The 24,347-nt window shown below is 32.8% G+C and overlaps 1 protein-coding gene across 1 annotated transcript; it reads left to right on the top strand.

The window, feature by feature from the left end:
- Positions 1 to 634: 634 nt before the first annotated feature.
- Positions 635 to 23,549, top strand: Nox (NADPH oxidase; the record flags this gene model as incomplete). Its single annotated transcript, XM_088233930.1, has 18 exons — positions 635 to 729; positions 1,933 to 2,044; positions 5,064 to 5,161; positions 6,846 to 6,966; positions 7,830 to 7,980; positions 8,501 to 8,711; positions 8,860 to 9,086; positions 11,221 to 11,409; positions 12,053 to 12,246; positions 13,170 to 13,491; positions 14,214 to 14,340; positions 16,423 to 16,607; positions 16,726 to 16,852; positions 18,483 to 18,706; positions 18,874 to 19,025; positions 20,089 to 20,298; positions 20,707 to 20,910; positions 23,220 to 23,549. Coding segments are annotated over 18 exons (3,147 nt in total), but the record flags the coding sequence as incomplete, so codon positions are not given.
- Positions 23,550 to 24,347: the final 798 nt, after the last annotated feature.

Genomic DNA, 24,347 nt, shown 5'->3' with positions numbered 1-24,347 from the left:
AAGAATATTTAAAAAATGACTTGTGCGTTTCTCAATAATTTTGCAAAAATTAGACACCGGTTTATATTTAATTATTTTATGTACAATGAGCACTGATTTTATTTTATTTTATAAACATAAACGGCAAATCTGTTTTTTCCAAACATTTATAGTATTAACATATTTGGCTTAATACTTTTCTTTTTTTTTTAAACATGAATTTCCTTACCCAAGATTTATAAAAATATAAAAAATTAAACTAAAAATTATACAGCATATTCAGTAGAAAGTTTAAATATTAAAACATTCTACAGTAAAACAACAAGAAAATCATAAGTACTGTTTTACACAGCTAGGCAAAGTGAACAAAAAACTGTATATATATATATTATGAAATGCATGAATAAATAAATATAATTACCATTCCCCATCCGTTTGTTCTATAGGAACAATACCCTACACTAAATATATCGGATACGTGGGAATAACTATTGCCGAGTTCATTAAGTCTGTTTAAAATACGACATTACAAGTATACACTGTCCGTGAATTGTTGCTACAAAACAGTGGCACCTGTCTAGTCATTCTTCATTTTGTCGGATAAATAGTCATGTTCCAATGATTTGTTATTTATTTAATTTTCTTTTTTTTCCAGGAATTCATTGAAAAGCTATTTCAACTTTTTGACCAATCACAGAAAGAGTACCTGTCACAAGAGGATTGGGTGGAATTTCTCAAAGCAAGATTAACGTAAGACTCTTTAAAATATGTTTTTCATTATTATTACAATATCAATGAGGATGTTCAGTGCTATGGGATATTGGATAAAAAAATATTTTCTTGCACGCGGTAAAAATTAAGGCATTTAATTGAGCGGTGAAGTCTATGGAAAATGCATGAAATAAATTCATAAAAATGAACTACTTTGAAACAGGTTTGGGTGAACACGTGTTTCGAATATTTAATCAATTATGTTTTGTGATAGATTTTCGGCTTCCGGGGTAGCCATGTTGAGCGTGTTTTGAAGGGTACGGGGTTCTATTTTTAAATGTCAGAAATACTCACCGTCTGGAACGCTTGGCATAATGTCGCGGGCGGTGGAATTTCAAAATCATAAAATTTAAAAAATCATAGCGATGATAATTCGATACAAAATATATATTTTTTTGTTTGTTTAATTTTATAGTCTTTTAACAAATAAAACAGAGATAGAATATTTTTTAACTTACTGTGATGTTACTTGTGAAATCCTGTAATTCGCTTATTTGTTATTTGTTTTGTTTTATATTCAAGATAAATATAGCTCTTGGTTATCCAGATAAAGAATTTATAAAAAGAATAAAGAAAACCACTGAATTGCCTAAATCGGGTTATCTGGATTCGTGGTGCTTATTTGTGAATATTTAATTATTCATTTATTTTGGCGGAGGTTTTAAATTATGTTTCTGTGTTTTTTTATTATTCTTTCCATATTATAAAACTGAAAATACATGTGTGTTTTTCTGTCATAAAATCTCCTCCTAAACGGTAAGTTGTTGCGACGTGAAATTTGGACACGTCATTCTAGATGCGATTTCTAGATAAACGCTGATACGTATTTTCAAAACAAATTTGACTCTTCTCGATGCAGACTCCACTTTCTTAACGGTAAGTCGTAGAGACGTGAAATTTAGAACCAACATGTAAAATGTCAACTCAAGATCAATCGTGCTGTTTTTAACCAATTTTTTTCAACCATCCTCGCAATTCACTTTATGTTTCCTCGTTATTTGTTTTTTTACTATTTTATTATATTCAGAAAATATACAGTCATACATAATAAGTATTAAAACAAACATTTTATAACATAAAATGACAACTAAGTTTTCATAAGTTAAGATGTAAATATTAAAAGGGACCAAAATTTTTTTAATATTTTTTTAACATAATTAATACATCATTATTTCTTTTTAGGGATGATAAACAAATAGACCTTGTCGAACAGTTAGAGAGTATTTCGTACGTGCTATGCGGGGATGACGTCATCACTCTAGAGAAATTCTCACAAATATTTCAAGCCAAAGGGGTATGTAACTTTTTTTATTATTATATTTACATATATAATTTTGTAGATTTCACTTAAGGCCCAAGACACAAACCAGCTAGCCGCTGATGCTAGGTATTTTATTGTACTTACGAAGTCCAACATACCACCTTATATTTTTCAAAAAAAATAGTAATCAAGCTGACGTGCGTCGAGCTCAAATTATTTTTCCGAACGAAAAAATAAAAATTAATACTTATATCGCTAGAATTATTTCGCCGCGCTGCCGCCGGACGAGTAAACACAAATTTCTATGGAAACATTCACAAAGTTTGATTGAATAACAATGAAAATTAATTTTCATCACAATGGTTTTAATTAATTTAGAACATAATTTAAATTATTTTTGGGAATATAATAAAATCTCCGAAGACAGGCATTTTCACGAGTTTTCATCAATGTTTCTGCATTATTTTTTTTATAATTGAAAAAATGTCTATTTTCGGATTTCAATTTATTTACCCAATTATCAGTATATCAATTATTTCAATCAACCAAGTTCAATCACCAGCAATACATTAAAAAAAAGGAATAACCCGCTAAGCTTCTATTCTAGAGGCTTGTCAGCAGGTAGGAAAGAAAGGACATGGAAGGAAGTTATAAATTATACACCCCAACACTCATACTAATTGAGAAAAAATCTTAGTTTTTTTTTTTTCTTGCAACTGGCGGGAATCGAACCTGCGACGCCAGTTTCACAGCTAGCCGTTAACCAACTGAGCCACGACGCCTGTCTACTTCCTACTGTTTGAAATATGCAAAAAAAACTCTAATATTAATCAAAAAACTCTAATATTAATCAAAAACCAATGGCACGTCCGCTTGGACCATGCAATTTCCATTGTATGCGTCCCAGCGGCGAATTGTCTATATGAGCGATTATACGCAGCTAACCAATATATTTGACGGTATATAAAATGTTTTAAAGAAACTTTGTTTATAGAAAATACAAAAAGAATACTTGTTCATATTTGAATTTGTTGCAACAGAGAGGGAAAACATTTTTGAGAAGGGAATAAGGGAGTCTAGACATTAACAGGGCTAATGACCTGTCATAATTTGCCAAACGCCAAATTTAAATATAAACAACTCCCTAGCGAGAAAGTCCTGCCAGTCTGCAATCATTTTTGACATGCTCAAAACATTGTAAAATACTAGTTATTTATTATCATCATCATCATTCCCTTTCTACACCTAATGGTGCATAGGGCACTGCATTGGTACACCAATCGCAGCGTATCTTGATAATTTTTGTTACGAGAAGGTAAGATGGTCAGCCTTACGCTTCAGGTACCACTTCAGGGACTATGAAATATTTTTTTGTGAAAACACCCTTTTAAATAAATATTTCATATCAACCGTGCGAGAATCGAACCCGAGACCTCTTGCATGGCAGGCTAACGCGCTGACCATTACACCACGAGGCCGAAAATAAATAACAGTAACCTTTTGTATTATATTATAATATTCACAAAGCGCTCGTTCCCAGCAAACGAAGAAACTAGCCGATTATTCCAGCTTATTCCTCCATACAAAAAAGTACGCTATATTGTACATTTTAAAAACCCAGTTGCGGTTATTTTTTTTACTGTACGCAAAGGTTTTTAACCCGTTGACTAATTGGATGGTAATAATTTTTAAGGGATCAAGAAAAAAACTATTTACTTACTTTTTTGTTGTATGAAGCGTCTACTTTTTTTATCACATCATTAAGCATCTGATGTTTGGAATCCTCGATATACAATTTATATATCACAACTAGATAAAATACAGAATAGATTCCTTAAACTTCTGGATCGTAAATCTCATACAAATTTTGACTCGTATGAAGACTCTTCTTCCTTTCATAGTTTAACTTCCCTTACTAAACGTAGAAGCATTTCTGATCTGTCTTTCCTCTTCAAAATTTTAAACAATTTTATCGATAGTCCATATCTTTTGGAGCGTATTTCAATCAATTGTCCCGTAAACTCAACACAAGTTCAATTTTTTTATAATTCATTGCCCAAAAAAAATTATGTTGAAAACTCGTTTATTTATCGTAGCTGATGAAAAATAAATTGCAGAGTCATCTGCAGGCGATTACTTGTACTTAATTTAACTCGGAAGAGTCTTAACTACATAAAATAAAGTAATCTGCTAATTAAAAATACTTAACTTCAATATCAATACATAGATGGCGCTCCAACTCGCTTGTGGATGGTTTCTCGATTCGTAACATGTATACAAAAATCAAAAATGTTACCTGTGTGGATATTCGCTAATAAGCGGAATGGGGATGTTGTAGTACCTACTTAAAGTGGCCACTTAACCCAGCCAATGACAGGTCATAAGCCCTGTAAACGCTCGAATATCCATAATCCTGAATTCGAAAAGAATCTACCTCATCTCTGTAGGGATATAAATAAAAAAAATATCGTAGCTGCTCCAAATTTAATTTACTTTGTTCACAGATATTTTTAATACAAAATTTTGTGTCTTAAAAAAAACTTTTTGAAACACTGTAAAATGAAACATTTGTCAGTGTGTAATAAGTTTATGTTCCTTTAATTATGTTTATTTTATTTTAATGTCAAAATTTTGAATTGGTCAACTATATTATGAAAATCTCTCCTCCACTCCTCCACTCTATTTCCTCATCCCTTAACCTTCTTACGAGCTCTTTTTTTTCTTCTCAAGTCTTATATAATATTTCATTTTTCTCTTTACTGTGTAACATGTTCTCTCATTATATTTGTGAAAAACTTTAACTGGATGTATGTACTATTTTTTTGTATTTTGTATTCTTATATAACAACGATTGTTTTTCCTTAATAAATAAAAATATATATATATTTTTTTTTTAATCATTATGATTTTATCAAAATTTAGACGGTCTAGACGGCTTTTAATGTTTTAATTTCAAAGTGGCTTAACTTGTGGCTTATGGGGCTTTTAAAAATTAAAGTTCAATTACCAAAAAAACAACATTGATATTTTTTTTAACATACTCATTTTTCAGATTGTTGACAAATTGTTCCGCCTAATTGATCAAGATAACGATGGGATTGCTTCTCCAGACGAAATCCTTGAATTTGTCAGCACCATTACAAATACGAGGTAATCATAATGTATTATTATTAAACACTTATTGACTATTCAATTGACTGATAAAGTATTTAAATACTTCGGGTTAAAACACTACTTTGTTTATAATTGACACAGCTTATTTTTATAAAAAAAGGATTGAATTTTTGTTTTTAACTAAAACTTTTACTATTCCAATGGGCTTTATACATATAAGATTCTCTGAAATGTTAAGCATTCACTAGAGTATGATAGTAAAAAAAAATCTCCAGCAAAAGAAACTCAAAAATAAGCTTCGTAAAAATAGCACAAGGTGAGCTTTTAGAAGATTAACTTTTTTGTAAAATTATAGCTTTTCCAAAGAGCTTAGTAAAAAATCATTTTAAAATTGCATATTCATCATAATATGTGTGATTAGTCAATTCTTCACACAATTTGGAATCCTTTGGGATAGATCTTCCGGTTTTTTAAAGAATTCTTCGCCATTACTCTGTTATCTGGTTTCCATATTATGATGTTCACATCAAAAACATTGTTTTTTTTTTAAATAGGCTGGAAGTTGGGTTTATCCAGAAACCAATATATGTATGATGAGTTAGAAACTACCTTAAATATATCTTCTCTCCAAGACCGTAGAATTAAATCCGACCTTCTGCCTGGTCCTATTTAAAATTCTCAACTCACTCTTTGATGTGCCTGAACTACTGAGCTCAATTAAATAAAATATCCCAAATAGAAACCTCGGACAAAACTTACTCTTTCATACCGATACCCATAGAACTAACTATGGTTTTCATTTTCCTATGCCCAGAATTCTTAGGTCTGCCAACAAACATACCAGTCTTGCTTTCTTTGATTACAAGTTGTCTTCTTTCATACGACCACTGAATCAAATTCAATTGTCAACCCTCTCTCCCGCTTCCACCCCCACCAAGTGTACTACATACCATTGTGTCTTTCTACTTTATTTTATAATAATTTTCTATGTATAAATATGTCTTTAAAAATGCCCATTGGGCGTATATATAAATAAATCAATTACCTCAGTGTGGATTGAAGACGAATTGGCGTAAGTTACCTCGAAGTCTTATATCTTAATCGTGTTTTTAAATATATTTTTTACCATAAAGTTTATATTTGAAGCACTAACTTTGTGGTTATTCATTATTATAAAATAAATAAAACATCTTTGTTTTTAACCACTAATTTAGTGAACATAATAGAAATTAAATAAAAAGGAATCAATTCATTAGTTACGTAAACCTTGACGAAGAAGCTTGTTTGCTTTTAAACCGGTCGGTGAAAAATAAAAATTAGTGGTTAAAAACAAAGTCGTTTTATTTATTTTATTATATTTTATACCGTTATTTTATTACCCTTGTTTATCTTTGATACATCGTTTTATATTATGTTATTTTTAATCAGTTTCTTGTACATATGTTTCTTAATATAATTGTTGCTAGGCCGTATGTATAATAAATAAATATAAAAAATACAAAAACACCCCAAGTTGAAATCCTCATTAATATGAAAAAAAAATAAGCTTTTAAGCTTTTTAATTTTTGATATTTTTAAGCTTTTATTCTTCTTCGTTTTTTTTTTAAATCTAAGTAACAGTAGTCTACAATTTTTTTATATACTTCTAACTTCTAACACTGTTGTTTGATTCTGTTTTTTTTTCATCCAGTTTTCAATTTGTGAATGATTATGTTTACAGACCTAGAAATGGATTCGATAAGAGTAGCCTAGAATGGTTGGAGACATTATTCAGGCAGACTGTGGGAGACGAGAAAGAAATTAGAAGAGAAGAATTCCAGAAGATTGTTATCTCAAAAAATGTGAGTATGTACATTTTTACTTCAAAACATTATGTTGATTTTTCACACCTTGACAGTCGTTCATCTTTATGATGAAATCAAAAACTTCCCAATAGAATTTTAAAAATTGAAGGATCACTAACTTGGGAAATAACTGTGAAGAATAGCTAATAAATATTCACCGAGCAGCACCGACTGTCGACGCGACTTAAAAAAGAGTCTTCCACTACTACTACTGCTACTACCATCCCCTAGCTTCTTCCACATTCATACATCTTATCATTCATGCCCTTTGGTTCTGTCTGCGTTTGACATGCCCAGACTTAAGATTTTGATTTATCTGATCATGCCACGTCTTCCTTCTTCATTTTCGCCATATATACTTGTTTTACCGTTCTTTCGTCGTCCATTCGTTCTACATAACCAAACCATCGCAGAGACTCTTTCTAAATCTTATCAATTATACCTGACTCAGATTTACACTCTCGCCTGATTTCATCATTCGCTACATTGATTTCCCACACATTTATATAAAAGATCGCATTTCAACCACGTTCACTCGGCTTTCATCCTTCCTCTGCCAGTTCCATGTTTCACTCCCACACAAGTGTTGGGACTAAAACTCCGTTGTGCACTGCCAGTTTAGCTTCGATTGTCATATTTTTATTAGCAATTACAATGGTTAGTGCGCCGTTCATTTTATTGCCCGCATTCACTCTCCTTTCAACATCTTTTACTACTCTTCCATCTCTTGAAAACATGAGAACTAGTCGTAGTTTCATTAATCTAGAAAGGGTCTATTCCATAAACTTTTAGGTTGTGATATTTATTGTATTTTGAGGACTTATTCATAAATTAGTTTTTTTTTTCTTCATTTTTTGCAGCCTTTCTTCACAGAACGCGTATTCCAAATATTTGACAAGGATAATTCTGGGTCCATATCACTTCAGGAGTTCTTGGACGCTATGCACCAATTTGCTGGGCAGTCTCCAGATGACAAAATTAGATTTTTATTCAAAGTCTACGATCTCGATGGTACGTTATAGTAAAAACTATTCCCTTCTTTTTCTCTTACCAAAAATCCATTTATTTTATTAATTTATTATTAACAACGAAATTGAGAACATAGCAGAAAATGCATTCAATTCATCCTGAATAAGTTATACTAAACTTATAAATTTAATAGACAAACAGTCTTGTAAAATTACATTGCATTACAATTTTTAAATTGCTTTTCTAAGATAAATCTCACTGTCATAAAATATACCGATATTTGAGGCAATACGATTAAATAACTAGATTTCTCTACCTATCGACAATAGGAAAATATTACATAGGTACTACAAATACTTACAAAAATATATGAAATGAATTAAAAATAATTCATATACGAGGTGTGTTTAGATAATAACGGGAACTTTTAAATATCTAATATATAAACAATAATATGGCGCTATGTTAAATTTCCAATACTCTATTTACTGAACCTTCGAATCACTTGGTTTTATTAACTTATTTTGATCTTTAAAATATTTTCTATTTATATATCTAACAGGAGATGGATTGATCCAACAAAGGGAGTTAAGGCACGTCCTACGGGCCTGTATGGAGGAAAATGGAATGAACTTCAATGAGCAACAACTATTAGACTTATCAGATGCTTTATTAGAAGACGCTGATCCAAAGAGAAGAGGAACCATAACCTTTGAATCCCTGAAAAACCAACTTCAAAAACATGGAGGACTCTTAGAAAATTTAACTATAAGGTAAGAAATTTTAAAAATCCACAAACTCAACTGACGTGTTCACATATTTTACTCTTTAAGCTGTTTGTATATTGAACTGATATTAGGATAATCTTGATTTGTGTATTATTTTATTGCGTTTGTTAAATATTTATTTCAAATGTTTCAGCATAGATCGTTGGCTAGTTCCACCAAAGCCCAAACCCCCACCAGCTTCAAAATACGGCCAAATTGTAGCACTAAGACCTTATCAGTTATCCATTCCGTATCTTAAGAACAACTACGTATTCCTCATGTTCTTTGGGGCCTTCATCATAGTCAACCTTGGACTATTCATATCCAGAGCCATTCAGTATCGAAAATCTAATGGATACGTCATCGTCGCCAGAGCATGTGGTGAGAATCATCTTTCTCTTTTAACACTTTGAGCTGTGCCCGGCCCATTTTTGTGAAATTTCATGCTTTGTGAAGGGTTTCCTAATAGTATCGTAATTATGAAAATACTTGGTTAAATTAATTGAAACGTCTCATATTTATTTGAAAGAATTAAATAAGTAAATTTAAAGTTAATCTAAAGAAATTTTTTGAACTCGTGTAAAAACCACATTAAATTTTAATTAGTATAAATGTATTATTGTTTTATGTTTTTTCTTTTTATATCCTTTTTTTTAAATTTTTCTTTTATGTACTCGTATTTAAAATTATATAAACTCTTATAAATAAATCTAAAACAGTGTAAGTCACTCTCCAAGCACAAGAGTTAATTTCTTTTTTGGAGAGTTACAGTGATAACATTTGCTAGATGTATAAAAGTAGTTATGTTTAGAATTTTACAAAAACTTTTTTAAAAGATATGATTTTTTTAGCCTTTATGGAGAGCCACATTGCGCATTACAATATTCGCACATATACAGGGCCTCACTCTCTTTTTTTGTGCTTTGTATCCCGGAGCCGTGTAAACACGTGATTATAATAACAATGCGTTGTATCCCGGTCCCGTGTTTTCACGTGGTTTACCAGCAGCGAAAAAGTACTAAAAAAAGTCATTAGAGGTCGATAAAATGCACTTTTTTAGACAGCCGGCAAACCACGTGAAAACACGGGACCGGGACACAACGCATGGTTATATAATCACGTGTTTACACAGCTCCGGGATACAAAGTGTTAAAATTATATTCTGTATAACCGTTGTTCCTGCCCTCAGTAAAAAATGCATACCTTTATTTTTTGTGTGTTTTACGCTTTTAATTATTCTTAACACGTTGTTTATTTGCATATCTTTGATTTCGATTCTTTGGAATACTATTTTAACTATTAGTATTCTCTAATAAAACTATTAATTTAAGTATTTATTAGTTTCTTCTCGAGCAATTCACCTACCTGGGCTCCAGTATAACTGAGAAAAATCAGGATCCAGCAGAAATCAGAAAATAAATCACAGTAGCCAAAAAAACATACTTTTCTTTGCTACTAGTGTTCAAATCGCGTAACGTCCACAGGAATAGCAAAATTACCATATACAAAACAATTATACGTACTGCATTGGCATATGGGTGTGAGGCGCTAACACTGACAGTAAAGATGGCTGAAATGCTGGACACTTTTGAACGAAAAGTACTCCGAAGAATCTGCGGACTAGTGAGAGAGAATATCAGTGGCACATTTGGTATAACGAAGAACTGTACGATATATACCAGGCCCTGAGTATCTAAGCACATTTGAAGTTGTATAGATTAAGATGGGCCGGACATGTACAGCGAATGCCTGACTCACGTGTCCCTAAAATAATAATGAGCGGACACCCGGGAGGAAAAAGATTAGTGGGAAGACCCAGGCTGAGATGGGAGGATGAAGTAAGAAAAGAAGGCAGTGCAGTTTCTCCAGGTGGCAAATTGGAAGACGGCAGCTGAGAACCAACAGAATTGGTGGCGAAAGTTGCAGAAGGCCAAAGCTCAATATGGGCTGTAGCGCCATTGGAGAGAGAGAGAGTTTCTTCTTAAATAATGTTTCTAAAATAGATCCAGTACCTTGGACAAGCCTTTCTCTTGATAACTACTCTCAGGCAGATATTCTGAAATCTTTTTGATCCCTTAGCTTACTATTTCCGGAGTCCCTGTTCGGATTCGAAGGTCGAAATTAAATATCTATTCAATGGCTGATTATTAACTGCAATATTTATCATCTCTAGAATTGTGCCTGAAGTGTAAAACTAACCATCCTGTCTTCGTATACATTACATATGATCGTGATACGCCGCGTACTGTTGCAGTACCTAAGCCATGCTAATTTATATGCACCATTTGCAGATAATAACGCATTAACCGGGAATCTTAATATCCTCTTACAATTAAGAGGATATTATTGCCAATGCAAGAAAACAATTAATTTTGCAGTTAAACAATAGTTAATCGCTAAGCGCAATTTTATGTCCAAAAGAACAAAACCTAGGCGTAACTTTTCAAAAAGAGGAAAATTCATCGATGGCAGTTGACTCTTTTAAAACTAATTGGATTTTGTCTCTTTATTTCAGGGCAGTGCCTTAACTTTGACTGCATGTGGGTTCTCGTGCTCATGTTACGGCGATGTATAACATTTCTTCGGACGAGAGGACTTGGTCTAGTCCTTCCTCTGGACCAACACATCTACCTCCACAAGGTCACCGGCATGCTTATCTTCTTTTTCAGCGTTCTTCACACACTTATGCATCTTCTTAATTTCAGTAAGTTGATTTAAATCATTTCAAGTTTGAAGAGTTACATCTTTCAATAATATTTTATACCAAACATTCAAAATATCAAAATTCCTATGTTATTTCATCACCTTAGAACATCTCTAAGATGCTTGTAAAAGAAGGTACATTTTATGGGAAAGTAAAAATATTAATACTATTATCGGAATAGATTAATCATCATCGTGAGCTGGACAGCCCTGGGTGGGCCTCAGCTGAATCCAGAAGTCTCTTATTTTCTCGTTTGTCTGCTGTCTTTGTTTTCTAGTTCATATATAGTATAGATATATCAACGCTGACAAACCCATCTATCGCATGTTGGGTCTTCCTGGTCTTCTAAGTCCATGTGTCTAAGTGAGCGTAAAAGTTTTGTGGGGTTGTTATCGTCTCTCAAATGTTGTTATGGATACTTCGATGTACTTTGTCATCACACGGGTTTCCGAGACATATGTGAGGATTGGAGCAGATTAAATTAGTCAAAACAACATTTACAATACACTCGTAGCAGGTGAAATTATGAATTTTGGTTAAAATATTCTACTTACAAAACCATACACCAAAATTACTATAGGTGAACGTCTCATTCCCATTAGTCTCGTGCACGCTTCTACATTGTTTGTTTTTTTTTCACCAGGTGTCATTGTAGTAAACGATCCTGTTGTCAACAAAGCCAACTATACACTGAACCAATGGCTCTTAACGGCAGAGCCTGGACTTTTTGGTTTAGTTGGAGGTTGTGCTAATCCAACTGGAGTCTGTCTGATCATCATTCTTTTCATCATGTTTATCTGTTCACAAGCCTTCGTAAGGAGAGGTGGCAGTTTTGAGGTAAAGTTTTCGTATTTTAAATATATTTCGTACTTTTAGAAATGCACCATTATCTTATATCGAGGCTGTACTGACAGCATGCATTAAGTTAACAGTCTTAATATATTTAAAATATTTTAGATAATTTTTTTTTGAGAAACAAGAAATATTAGCGTTCTTATAACTTACCCAAATATTTCAATTTTGGTGGCCATTTCCAACGAGTTGTAAATAACTCACAATTATAAAATGGAAATCAAGTGGGGGTAGAGTGGGATTTGAACCTCGGGCCTCTGGCCCGTGAGTCCGCAACACTAGCCACGGGGCCACAACCCGATTCTTGCAAGTTGCAAGATGTCGATTTCAACTTTAATGCTATACCTAGAATAAACATTACTCTTTCGTGAGAAAAAATACGATAAAAGAATAAAAAAGCTTTGGAAAAAACTTGTTTTAATGACTTAATGCATTCTATCAGTAAAGCCTCGATATGTATGTATGATTAGTATTTTTTTAAATTTTATTGATCTGTCTTTCAACCTTATCTTTATTCTGTAATTAATTCATTGTTGAATGTATGTTTCTGTAACATAAACAAATACTTTCAATATTTGTGATCATAAAAAAAACGATATCTTTTTCACGAATGTATAAAAAATGTCAGTTCTTGATTTAAATGAGTCAACACTTTAAAAATATACGATAATTATTCGTACCTATATTGAATCCACCTTTATGTTTAATCAATCCATTACCAATTGTCTAAGTATCACAATTAAAAACACGTATTATTTTAAAAAAATATTTGTCAAAAATTCATTAATATAATTAATGTGGCCCATAACTTGACCCACGTGGTACACCTGAAAAATATTATGAATCGCAGATCATTTTCATTTAAATAATTTTCGACAACTAGTTTATGTTTTTCTTGTATATTTTAGGTTTTCTATTGGACTCATTTATTGTACATACCATTCTGGGTTATTTTGATCTTTCACGGTCCAAACTTCTGGAAGTGGTTCATTGTCCCTGGTCTAGTCTACTTCTTCGAGAGAATTTCTCGATGGGCGTGGATGACAGGAGACACCGGAAGAACCTATATCAGCTCTGGCATTCTCCTCCCTTCCAAGGTCACACATCTTGTCATCAAGAGACCCCAACATTTCGACTATCATCCCGGAGACTATATCTTCGTTAATATTCCAGCTATCGCCAAGTATGAGTGGCATCCGTTTACAATCAGCAGTGCTCCTGAACAAGAAGGTAATCAAATCTATTCTGTAATTGTGGAAAATAAGTAACTTTCAACAATCAGTATACGCACGCACAGGCTAATGCCTAGGTGGATTTTTTTCTTATAATGCATCCCGTTTCTGTTTGATTTGTATATTTACTATTAACCTACATGTACACGGTTTTTCAGGGCCAGACCGCGAAACTTTAGAGTAACGTTCCTCATGGTAAGCTTTAAAAAAAATCCTATCCAAAATTTCCCAAAAAGTCATTTTTAAATTTTCTTATTTTTTTATGATCTCAAAATAGAAAAAAATCGTTCGTTTCTCGGACTGGCAGTCCCTCCACAAACCCCTTCCTCTCTCCCACCCAGTCGCTTCCCTTGTCTGCGTCTGCGTATCGCATCGTTGGTCAAATACGTTTTTATAGCAGTTTTTTGTTGTTGTAGAGGGGTAGGAGTTTGCAGAAGGGATGCTAGTCAGAGAAATTAAAGGTTTACTCCATTTTGAGATCATAAAAACGAAACAATTTTTTTTTAAATTACTTTATGGAAAAAGTTTATTAGGTTTTTTTTTAGAGCTTACCAAGAGGAATGTTCCTTATAAGTTTCGTGGTCTGACCCTGAAAAACCGTGTATATAAGAACAAATTACAATATAATTTTGAATAGCCTTAAACAGGTTTTTTTTTTTTTTTAAATGCACAAGTTGTTTACTAATCGTTTCGAAATGTTGAGTGAAAATATCATTTTAGGTTACATGTGGCTCCACATAAGAGGCGTCGGGCAATGGACGAATCGCTTGTATGATTGGTTTGAAAAAGAACGTGAGAAGCTGCACGCTGGCGAAGTGCCTCCAGTTATTCCAAAGGGAACAAGCAAGTGAGACTCAGATATAATACGAGTATTTATTTATTTTATTACTTGTTGTAAAAAAATCACCAATAAAGAAGACAACGTTTTTTTTATTTTTCAATTTTTATTATTTTTTTAATAAAAAGAAATATTTGCGTTCTTATAATTTACGCAAATATTTCATTTTTAGGGCCATTTTCAACGAGTTGTAAATAACTCACTATTAGAAAATGGGAATCAAGTTGGGGTAGAGTGGGATGCGAACCATGGACCTTTGATCCGTGAGTCCGAGACACTAGCCACGGGATCACAACCCGATTATATTATATATATATAATATATATCATCAAATAACCCATGTTATTTGATTAAAGATATTTATATCAAAATTAATATTATAATAATATTATTGTAAATGTTTAGACCTTTTATGTGTAGATTTATAGACATATACGAATATAATTTTTGGATTTGGCCTACTAGAATATTCACATAATGTCTTATCGCGTATGCACGTGGATATTTTTAGGATCATATAGTTTATACGAACATATTATTTATACTTGTATTTTAATTTGGAAGTTTTAAAGATGTACATTTATCTAATTATTATTTTTAGACTGCTGTTAAGTGTTTAAGGAATAAGAAAACACTTAAAATATTTAAATTTGCTGCGCGGTAATATTTCATATAAGGAAATCCCTAGTTATATCATGTTTTGGAATTATGTCGTTTGTTTAGGCGACTTTAATTTCAATTTATTTCAACAGAGAGGGAAAAAAAATTTGAGAAGGGAATTTTTATTTATTCATTTACACGCCCTACGGGCTTTTACATATATTAGAAATTACATTCAAGTGCAGCAGTGAAACATAAGTAGGTAAATTTAGTTAAAATTAAAGATAACATAAGAAAAGCTAAAAGATACAATAATAAGTAAAAATCAGGAAATGTACCAACATAGGTATAGGGTACATAGAAAAATATTTAATAAATTTACATATGAAAACATACACACATACATATACATACATATATGTTTATACATTATTATAGAGATACATGAGAAAACAAAATAGTAAATAAAGAACAATATTAAGAAATTCTATACAAATTAATTTATAACCTTTTGAATACTTAACCTATATTTATATAAAGACAGACGATATATATAAACTTCACCATACTCGTTACCTAGCCAGTGTAGTCTAGGCATTGGTGAATTGTAATAATAATTGTGACTGCCAGGAGATTAAAAAAATAACGTTAGCTGCCGAGTATTTCGAACTGGTACTTTTAAGCTGATAACACTAGTTGATTCCGGGACGTCCAATACGCCATTTGCTATTTTATATAAATTTAATGGATCGTTTATAATTCTTCTTTTACAAAGAGTAGACATATTTAGAGTACATAATAAATTATTGTAGTCAATATTTTCAGTGGGTATATTAAGTTGAGACATTTTTGAGAAGAGAATATGGAAGTCTGGGTATTAACATGGCTTATGACTTGTCATTGGCTGGTTTAAGTGGCCACTTTACACACTGGGTAACATTCACCATTCTGCCCATGTTAAAACATCCATATTTCCTCAACTCTTCCATCTGTTGACTCATTAACCTATAATGACCATTTACAAATTCTTTTTTAATGACAGTCTAGATTCCTCAAATATATCCAACCCTCTATCCTCTTGGAATAAATTATTAAACGTTCGCTGAATTCTTGGTAGGGGTGAGTGGTAACCAATATTTGATTGAAAGATTAGCAAAAAAATGGTTGGTGATGTTGTATTTAGAACTTAGTACAGAAAAAATAATTTGTATAGTTGATTTTGGTGCGACATTTGTAAAGTAAAAGAGCTCAAATCTTTATCATGTGGGTGAGATTCATCTGGCTGAACCAATCCACCTACTAAGCAACGCCTGAAAATAATTTTCCAATTGGTATATTTCTTCTTTTACCAGTTAGTTGATTTAACAATGTTTTGAGTATGTCCAAATATTTGCAGACAGGCTGGATTTTCTCCCTGCGCAAACATTTGGACATGCTCAAAACATTGTTGATCAATTAATTATGCCAAGCTTTTTTTTTTGTTTCTTTCAGGCAACTAGAGAGTGTTTTAACTGGTAAGATAAGCAATTCTTCAGCAAATGGAAATGGAGTTGCTACTAAAAAGAAGAAGTCCATTGAGTTTTCTCCAATAATCGGTTACAACAATGATGCTTTTACCATTGACGAAGAAAAAGAATCTTCAAACATGCCATCAGAGTACTTTGGCGCCTCGAACGGTAAGTTTTTTTCAATTCGCTTAAGTAATGATATTAACTTTTAAAGTTTCGGACAAATTATTCATTATTTTAATTTAAAGAATGCACTAAATCTAATAATCTGTGCTAAATATTATAGTTGGAGTGAAACCTAAAGTAGAGAAACGACTTTCGCTGAAGATGCTGCAAGGAAAAACTCCTTTAGAGAAATCCAGATCCATGCCTGATATACAAGTCAAAACCAAAAAACGGGATAGAATTATGGCGTAAGTATTTGAGATATTACAATATGTAAAAAATTGATCAAATATTTTCCAGGATACCGATTAAACCCTTTAAACTAAACTTAAAGGACGCGCTTCTATCCCTTTACATTTTTTCGCATATTGCTATCCTAGTCGTACAACATATTTACGTATTACCGACTCCTCTTACATGTGCAGTAGGTAATATAGAAGTTTAAGCGTTTACAGGGCTTATGACCCGTCATTGGCTGGTTTAAGTGGCCACTATACATACTATGTAACATTCACCATTCTCCCCATATCCCTTCAATTCTTTCATCTGTTGATGCTTGTGAAGTTAAAGAGCTTATACTTTCAGACTTCTGTATTACCTTCTCTAAAATTTTCTTCATCTCTGTTGTATTATGTTAATATTAACAGCTCCCCAGGGAGTTGAATTCTGTCCTTGTCTCCAAAAATTTGGACAAACTCAAAATATTGTCGATGTGCAGTAGGTTTGCAGACTCTTGCATTCCAACGCGATGCCCTTCCGACATCTCTCATCCACCCGCGCTTACTTCATGCCCCGCAAGACCCCAAAATGTATTATCCCCCTTAATTTTAGCCTTTATAAGGCAGATTTCTAGCCCCAGAAGTCAGAGTAATCCTGGTCTTCTTCTAACCTTTCTGCTTACCAATTTTATTTATTTTTTTTTTATTTAACTTTTTGTACATAATGATTATTTGTACATTGGCGGGCTTATTACCAAATGGCAATTTCTTCCAACCAACCAATAAAATAAAAGTTTTATTTTTATAATTCAAGTTACAGTACATATTCAATAGAAAAAAAGATTAAAAATTTTAAGATATATAAAAATAGAAATAAACGTATTTGTTTATAAATTACCTTAAATCGAAACTATTACTCAATGGGAAAAAGGAAAAAAGAGGAAAGAGGAAAGAGGAAAAAGGAAAGGAGGAGAGATTAAGGAAGAGAAAGGAGATGTTTCTTCAGACGTGATTTAAACAGAGATAATGTAGTAACATCTCTCAATTTTCTTGGTACTTTTTGGTAAAAACACCTACTTAGGGCTCATCTAGCAAACCAGCTTGCTTTCCTTATCTCGTACTCTTTGGTACTAGGCTGCGCCTTGGATTTCATTCTGTTCGGTCAAATTATACTGTCAACCCTTGCTAATCTAGTCGCTTGCCTTATTTGGTAACCGGGTTCTTTGGTTAGACATATATGTAATTTGATTAATCCAGATCATATTAATCGATCCTGAGTACCTACTTAGTGAAGTTCGAATGCTGGCTGTAAGGCCCTTTCATTAACTTCTGAATACGGTGCGAGACATCATATTACTAGAAAGAGATAGTTTGGCCGTCTAAACACTATGTATTCCTTTGCCTGGGCCATCCAAAATCACCCGCTGTCACGAACAATAACTCCACCGCTTCTCAATCTGTAAAATCAGTGCTTGTCAACCCGTGTTACCAACGATATTGTATTTATTTAATTTCCTAGTGCTTGTACTGTATGTAATGTATGAATTGAAGCAATAAACATATTTGAAATATAACCAGGCGTGTTATAAACTTTATTTTAACTAGTCAAATTCGTCATGCGGAAGCCTTTTGTATATATATTTCAAATGTACTGTTTTAGTCTCCGAGAATATACACGTTCAGAATCAGAAAAGCACTTTGATGAGTCCAAAATACAGACAGCTCATCTTCAGTCCTTGGGACTAGCTTACCATAGTCCACAGAACAAGACCTTGGCACATAGTTTCCGTTTCATGAGAACCAAACCAACCATCATCGCTTTCAAGACTCCCAGTCTGGAGAACTGTGAACAGAGGGATTCCAACGCATCAATGCTGACTCTAGGTATTTTATTTTCACTACACTTAGTTGAGTAAAAAAACAAAATTTTCTTGAGTTTGAAATCATCTACCAGCTTTATCCAAAAACAAATAGTCAAATGACGCACAACGAAATAAACCATGTTTTTGATATTAAAAAAATATATTTCATTCCTGGTTAACTTTTTTCAGCCCGACGAAGACTATCAAAGACCCTGAATCCAGATAAAGACAAAGAGAGTAAGGATGCGGAAGAAGGACAAACAGAACTAACGGTTCTGGGTATGGAGTCAACCTCCGGACAACTGCCATTTGTAAATTATCCTGTTGGGAAACCACTAGAAGTAAGTATGAAAATAAGTTGTAGGCAATAAAAAAAAACACGTTTTCAGTCGCGTAGTTTGAAGAAGCTGACAAAAAATTCATCCACTCCAATACCATCTAAAAAACTTTGGTTAATTGAAATGATGGTGCATCTTGCTATGTCAACTTCACTTACAACGAAATGGTATTGTGTTGTAGTTATACAAAACTCCGTGTCTGGGTGAATAAAGAATACATTTATTTGTGAAATAGAGACAGGATCCGAAACGAATGTTTTTGACTCAACGCTCGTCTTTCCTCAGGTAAAAATACTGAAATAGGAAATCGAGTGAACTCTTCACCTCGTAGTGTAGTTGGTACTTTGACCTATCATGTTTGAGGATCTGGATTTGATTCTTGGCAGAGTTGACATGAAATATTGTTTTTCACTGAAATATTTCATTGTTGCTGGACTGGCACTTGAATCGAAACACTGATCACCTCACCTTCCTGTAACACATGATCGAGATATGATGCATTTGCTTTACCAGTATTGGTAACCGTAACCGTATGGTTCCTTTGTTTGCATTGTTGGGTGCAAATAAAGGTTTGATAGTTTTTAAACAAATATTAATTATGGAACATATTTTTTTTTAAAAGAAGTAAAAAAGGTTAATTAAATAAATATTAGATACACAGAGTATCAAACATTTTGAAAAAATCATGTATTTGTTATAGCCTTTGCTGGTGCGCCTTTATCTCGCGTACTAATTTTTGTCTGCGTTTTTCTTCCTTCAAAAAAGTATCTAACGGTTTTCGAACTGGCTGGCCAAAACGAAATAGACAATAAGGTTTTACAATTTATTTCAGTCTAAAACCACCATCCTCCAGAGTTTAACTTAGGATTGGGATGGATTTGGAAACGATAGAGCTTCTTGTTATGTCCTAGTAAATTAGTGATAAGATTAAATTGATACAACTCGTACAGCGGCAGTCTATAAGCTCCTTTCAAGGCTCTTCATCATATTGGAAGAACGTTTTAAAGATCGAAAACTACAGAATAACGGTCACAATGTTCATTCTAAATACTAAATTCTTATCTAGATATACATGGACGGTCCATACGGAGCCCCGTCTTCCCACATCTTCCGCGCCCAGCACGCAGTTCTGGTCGGAACGGGAATCGGAGTAACTCCCTTCGCCTCCATCCTCCAATCCATCATGCACCGCTACTGGAAGGCCCGCCACGGCTGCCCAAAGTGTCGCTACACCTGGGCTAGCGACATCCCACCGACGATTATGAATTTAAGAAAGGTTAGTATTCAATGTTTAGAAATTGATTAAATACTCTTATAATTAACTATTATGATCGTCTAGAATACATTATCATGTTCAGTTTAGAGTTCAGAAAGGTTTCGAATAGTATGGATGATTGGATAGAAAATGGCCAAATCTAATATTTAATGAAACCTCATACAAACACTGAATATATGATGTGACATTAATTTTAATGACATTTTGACATTATGAAATTTTCAGACGGTGATAAATACAGTATTTTTTGTATAAACCGGCCTGGCTATTTTAAGCTGAACATAGAATTGACTTTCTTCAATTCGATAATACCAGCATCTATTTTTTTTTAAATTGTGGACTGGCTGCTTTTCGGCTTAACTACGTTCATTTGACCACAAAAACTACTGAATTTTTTAATAATTTTAGGTTGACTTTTTCTGGATAAACCGCGAGCAACGTTCGTTCGAATGGTTCGTATCTCTCTTGTCCCAACTGGAGATGGAACAAGCAGAACTAGGAGGTGCCATGGAGAGGTTCTTGGATATGCATATGTACATCACTTCTGCTCTCCAGAAGACAGACATGAAAGCAGTTGGACTACAGTTGGCGTTAGATCTTCTGCATGAAAAGGTGAAAAATCTTTCACATGTTTCTGCCATAAGGTTAGGCACATCATCACCAGCAGACCTGGATTATATGATGATACGATATGAAAAATAGATTACGAAACAGTAAATACGAGCATACAAGTAGGATCACGGCATAGGCGGCCTCCGTGGTGTATTGGTCAAGACGCTTGACTCACACTCGAAAGGTTCCGGTGAAATTCCCGGTGAGAACACAAAAATTAAAATGTGATTTTTCTCAAGCCTGGGGTGTTCTGTGATGTAATTCACCACTGTAATTGGGCCTCCTGGCCTGTTGTGGTGCAAAAAATAAAATAATAAATTTAAAAAATCACCGGTGGCTGGGCGATGGGGACCTTAATGCCTTTCGATTGAACCCTTCTGTATGTTCCGCGACATTCAGTCGTTTAAAAGTTATTTGGATTCTTAAGAATTTTTAATCAAAATCTGATTTTAGGCTGGATGTCCCAAGTGTAGCCAAACTATTAGGTCTAGAATCGTTTTTTTTTCTCTTAGTAACGCAATAGTAAGCTTTTTGTCTTACAATACCCTTTTTGAGTCGTTATTTGATAATATTTCAAATAAAGAATAATCTTACAAAATTCTGCAAACCTCATTTTTCAACTGACTTTTAAGGGCTCTAAAAAAATATTTTTGCTTTATATTTGTTTCTACAATTTGACTTAAAAACTACTACCATTCATAAAGAAGTTACTCTGCAAATTTATTTTGTTAAAAGTGAACTTGTATTGTACAAGTTATAAAATCGATAATTTTTCTGCGCATCAAAGACTTACTTTAAAGGTTAGATAGCTTGTTTTAGTTAAACTACGCTACAATAGTAAGTTTAAAAAAAACAAGTTCGCCAAACGAAAATATGGAATTGTGTCCAATAAAAATACAAAGACATGTCGTTTTTTTTTTTGGTAAATGCTCAAAATAGGACCTATTATTCGCTATGCATATTTTTGAGCGCAGTCGTTTAATTGTAAATTATTCTAATGTCCCCAAGATATAAGATTGACCATCATTAGTAGTAGTTATTGTTAAGAAGCACTTTTGTTTTCTTTAATTTATATTTATTTACTTAGAAACCCTTACGTATTACATTTATTTAACAAATAATATTAAATTTTTTACTTCATATTTTATTGTTAATGATAGTATTTTTAACGTGTTTTGTAAAGGTTGTCTAAGTCTTTTGTTTAGTTTTGTCTGGTAGTTTATTGTATGATTTCAGTCCTTGGTTTATTAGTCTCGACTGTCCTTGTCTCGTTTTAGAATGTTGTGGACGATATTGTTCTGTTATTCTCGTATTGCGTCCGTGTTAACTACCATTTTTTTTCAAGTTTTAATTCTTCGTCTACAATTACATAAGTGGCTAATGTATGAATAAATTTTAAAGATTCTAGTTTAAGGAGTTCAGTTACATTTAATTGTTTAGTTTGTTCAAAAAATTCTTCAGTTGCTGTTAGATAGGGAAGGTCATATACTAACTTTAATATTTTATTTTGCTGTCTTAGTTATTTGTCTACAATTACATCAGTGGTTAATTTATGAATAAATTTTTGAGGATTGCAGTCGAAGGAGTTTTTTAAATTTTTTTATTAACATATATGGCAAAAATACCTTTTACGAAATTATACTATAAACATATTTGGTTTAATTAACGCATTCAATACTTTTTACCCAAGATTTTGAAACAAAAAATGGACTTAAAATTATATAGCACATTCAAAAGAGGTTTAAAACAATTAAAAAAATGAATGTCAAAATCAAATTAAATAATAAAATATTTTTAAGGATAAATATAACAATAAAATCACTAAGCACTGTTTCATAAATAAAATAATTATACTAAATGTTTAATTGACATTCACAATCTTTGAAAAAGTTCAATCGGTTTGTTTTATAAGAACAATACCCTTACACTAAATATATTAGATACGTGCCGGGTAATAACCATTGCCGAGTTCCTGGAGTCTATTTAATACAGCATTACAAGTATACACTGTCCGTGAATTGTTGCTATAAAATGGTGACACCTGTCTAGTAATTCTTGTAGGCACCCTGAAGTTGATGAGAGATAACATTCCTGGGCAATCCCATATTGAATTTACAATTTTGAATAAATTTGATAGGTCAATAAATTTTCTTCTATCGCTAAGTTTTAACAAATTGAATGTTTTTAATAAAAAAATGTAATTTAAAAATTCATGGCTAATTCCAAGTTCAGAGTAAATTTAAGTTAGTTTAAATGGTTTTTTAGTTGTTTTAATTTATTTTTGCTCTGTCATCATTTTTCTTTTGTAGGAAAAACGTGATTTAATTACGGGACTGAAGACCCGTACAAACGCCGGGCGACCAAACTGGGACAAAGTCTTCAAGCAGATCCGCGACCAGAGAAAGGGTAAAGTGACCGTCTTCTACTGCGGGCCTCCTCAACTAGCCAGGGTGCTGAGAGTCAAATGTGACCAGTTTGGCTTTAGCTTTAGGAAGGAAGCCTTTTAACCTAGTTTACAATATTTTTAGCATGTTTATATTTTTGTAGACAAATTCTGGATTAACACTCAATGAATAAGGTTACTCGTAGATATGAGGGGGTACCTAAATAGAAGTAGAGATTGCTTAGAGAAGAGAAAAGGGAAAGGCATTTTTTAAAAAGGAATAACCCGCTAAACCTCTATTTTAGTGTAAAAGAGAGGATGTGGAAGCGAGCTTAAAATAAAACACCACAACATCCAGACTATTTGAGAAAAAAATAATTCTAGGTTTTTTTAAATATTTTTTTTACAATAAACATAAGTGGTAAAACGGAGTATTCAAAAAATAAAAGATAATTACATAGCAATGAAATACATATTAATAGTAAAAATAGTAAACAAAAAAATCCCACAAAGGCATGGCAAGGCATTTCCTTCTTGCATCAGGCTGAAATCGAACCCACGACGTCAGTTTCACAAATAGCTGTCTAACCAACTGCGCCACGGCGGCTGCCTTATTTTAAACCTTTCCCTTACTGTGCCAAAAACATCCGCGCGTTACGGTGCCGCGTAGTCATTACACATGCAAAAAAATAATACCTTAACTCTTTAAAGACTGGTAAATAATACCTTTGCGCGCGGTTATTTACCACAAGCAAAAGACGGAATATTCTAAAGAAAAAGAAAAAAAAAGCATGGAGACCTTATTTTTCCATAATTTATAAAAATAAACATATAATTTAGCCCTGTTAAAGCAACAACAAAAATATCTTAAATTCGCCGCTCATAATTTACGCGTACGTCCCCCATCACTATCAACAACGGACTAAATTTGCTTCACACAACACCGGCTATAGAACAGAACAGTCTCTGTCTTTCTTGTTATGTTTTTTATCTTCGTGCTCTCTCTAATACAGATGTATTGCTGTATTTGAGGACATCATTCTTCAGATAGCCA

The sequence above is a fragment of the Micrasema longulum genome, unplaced genomic scaffold (assembly GCF_059751315.1).
Source record: "Micrasema longulum isolate JH-2025_06_02 unplaced genomic scaffold, ASM5975131v1 h1tg001164l, whole genome shotgun sequence".
NCBI lineage: Eukaryota > Metazoa > Arthropoda > Insecta > Trichoptera > Brachycentridae > Micrasema > Micrasema longulum.
Note: the sequence above shows the minus strand (reverse complement) of the source record. Positions and strands in the feature narration are given on the sequence as shown.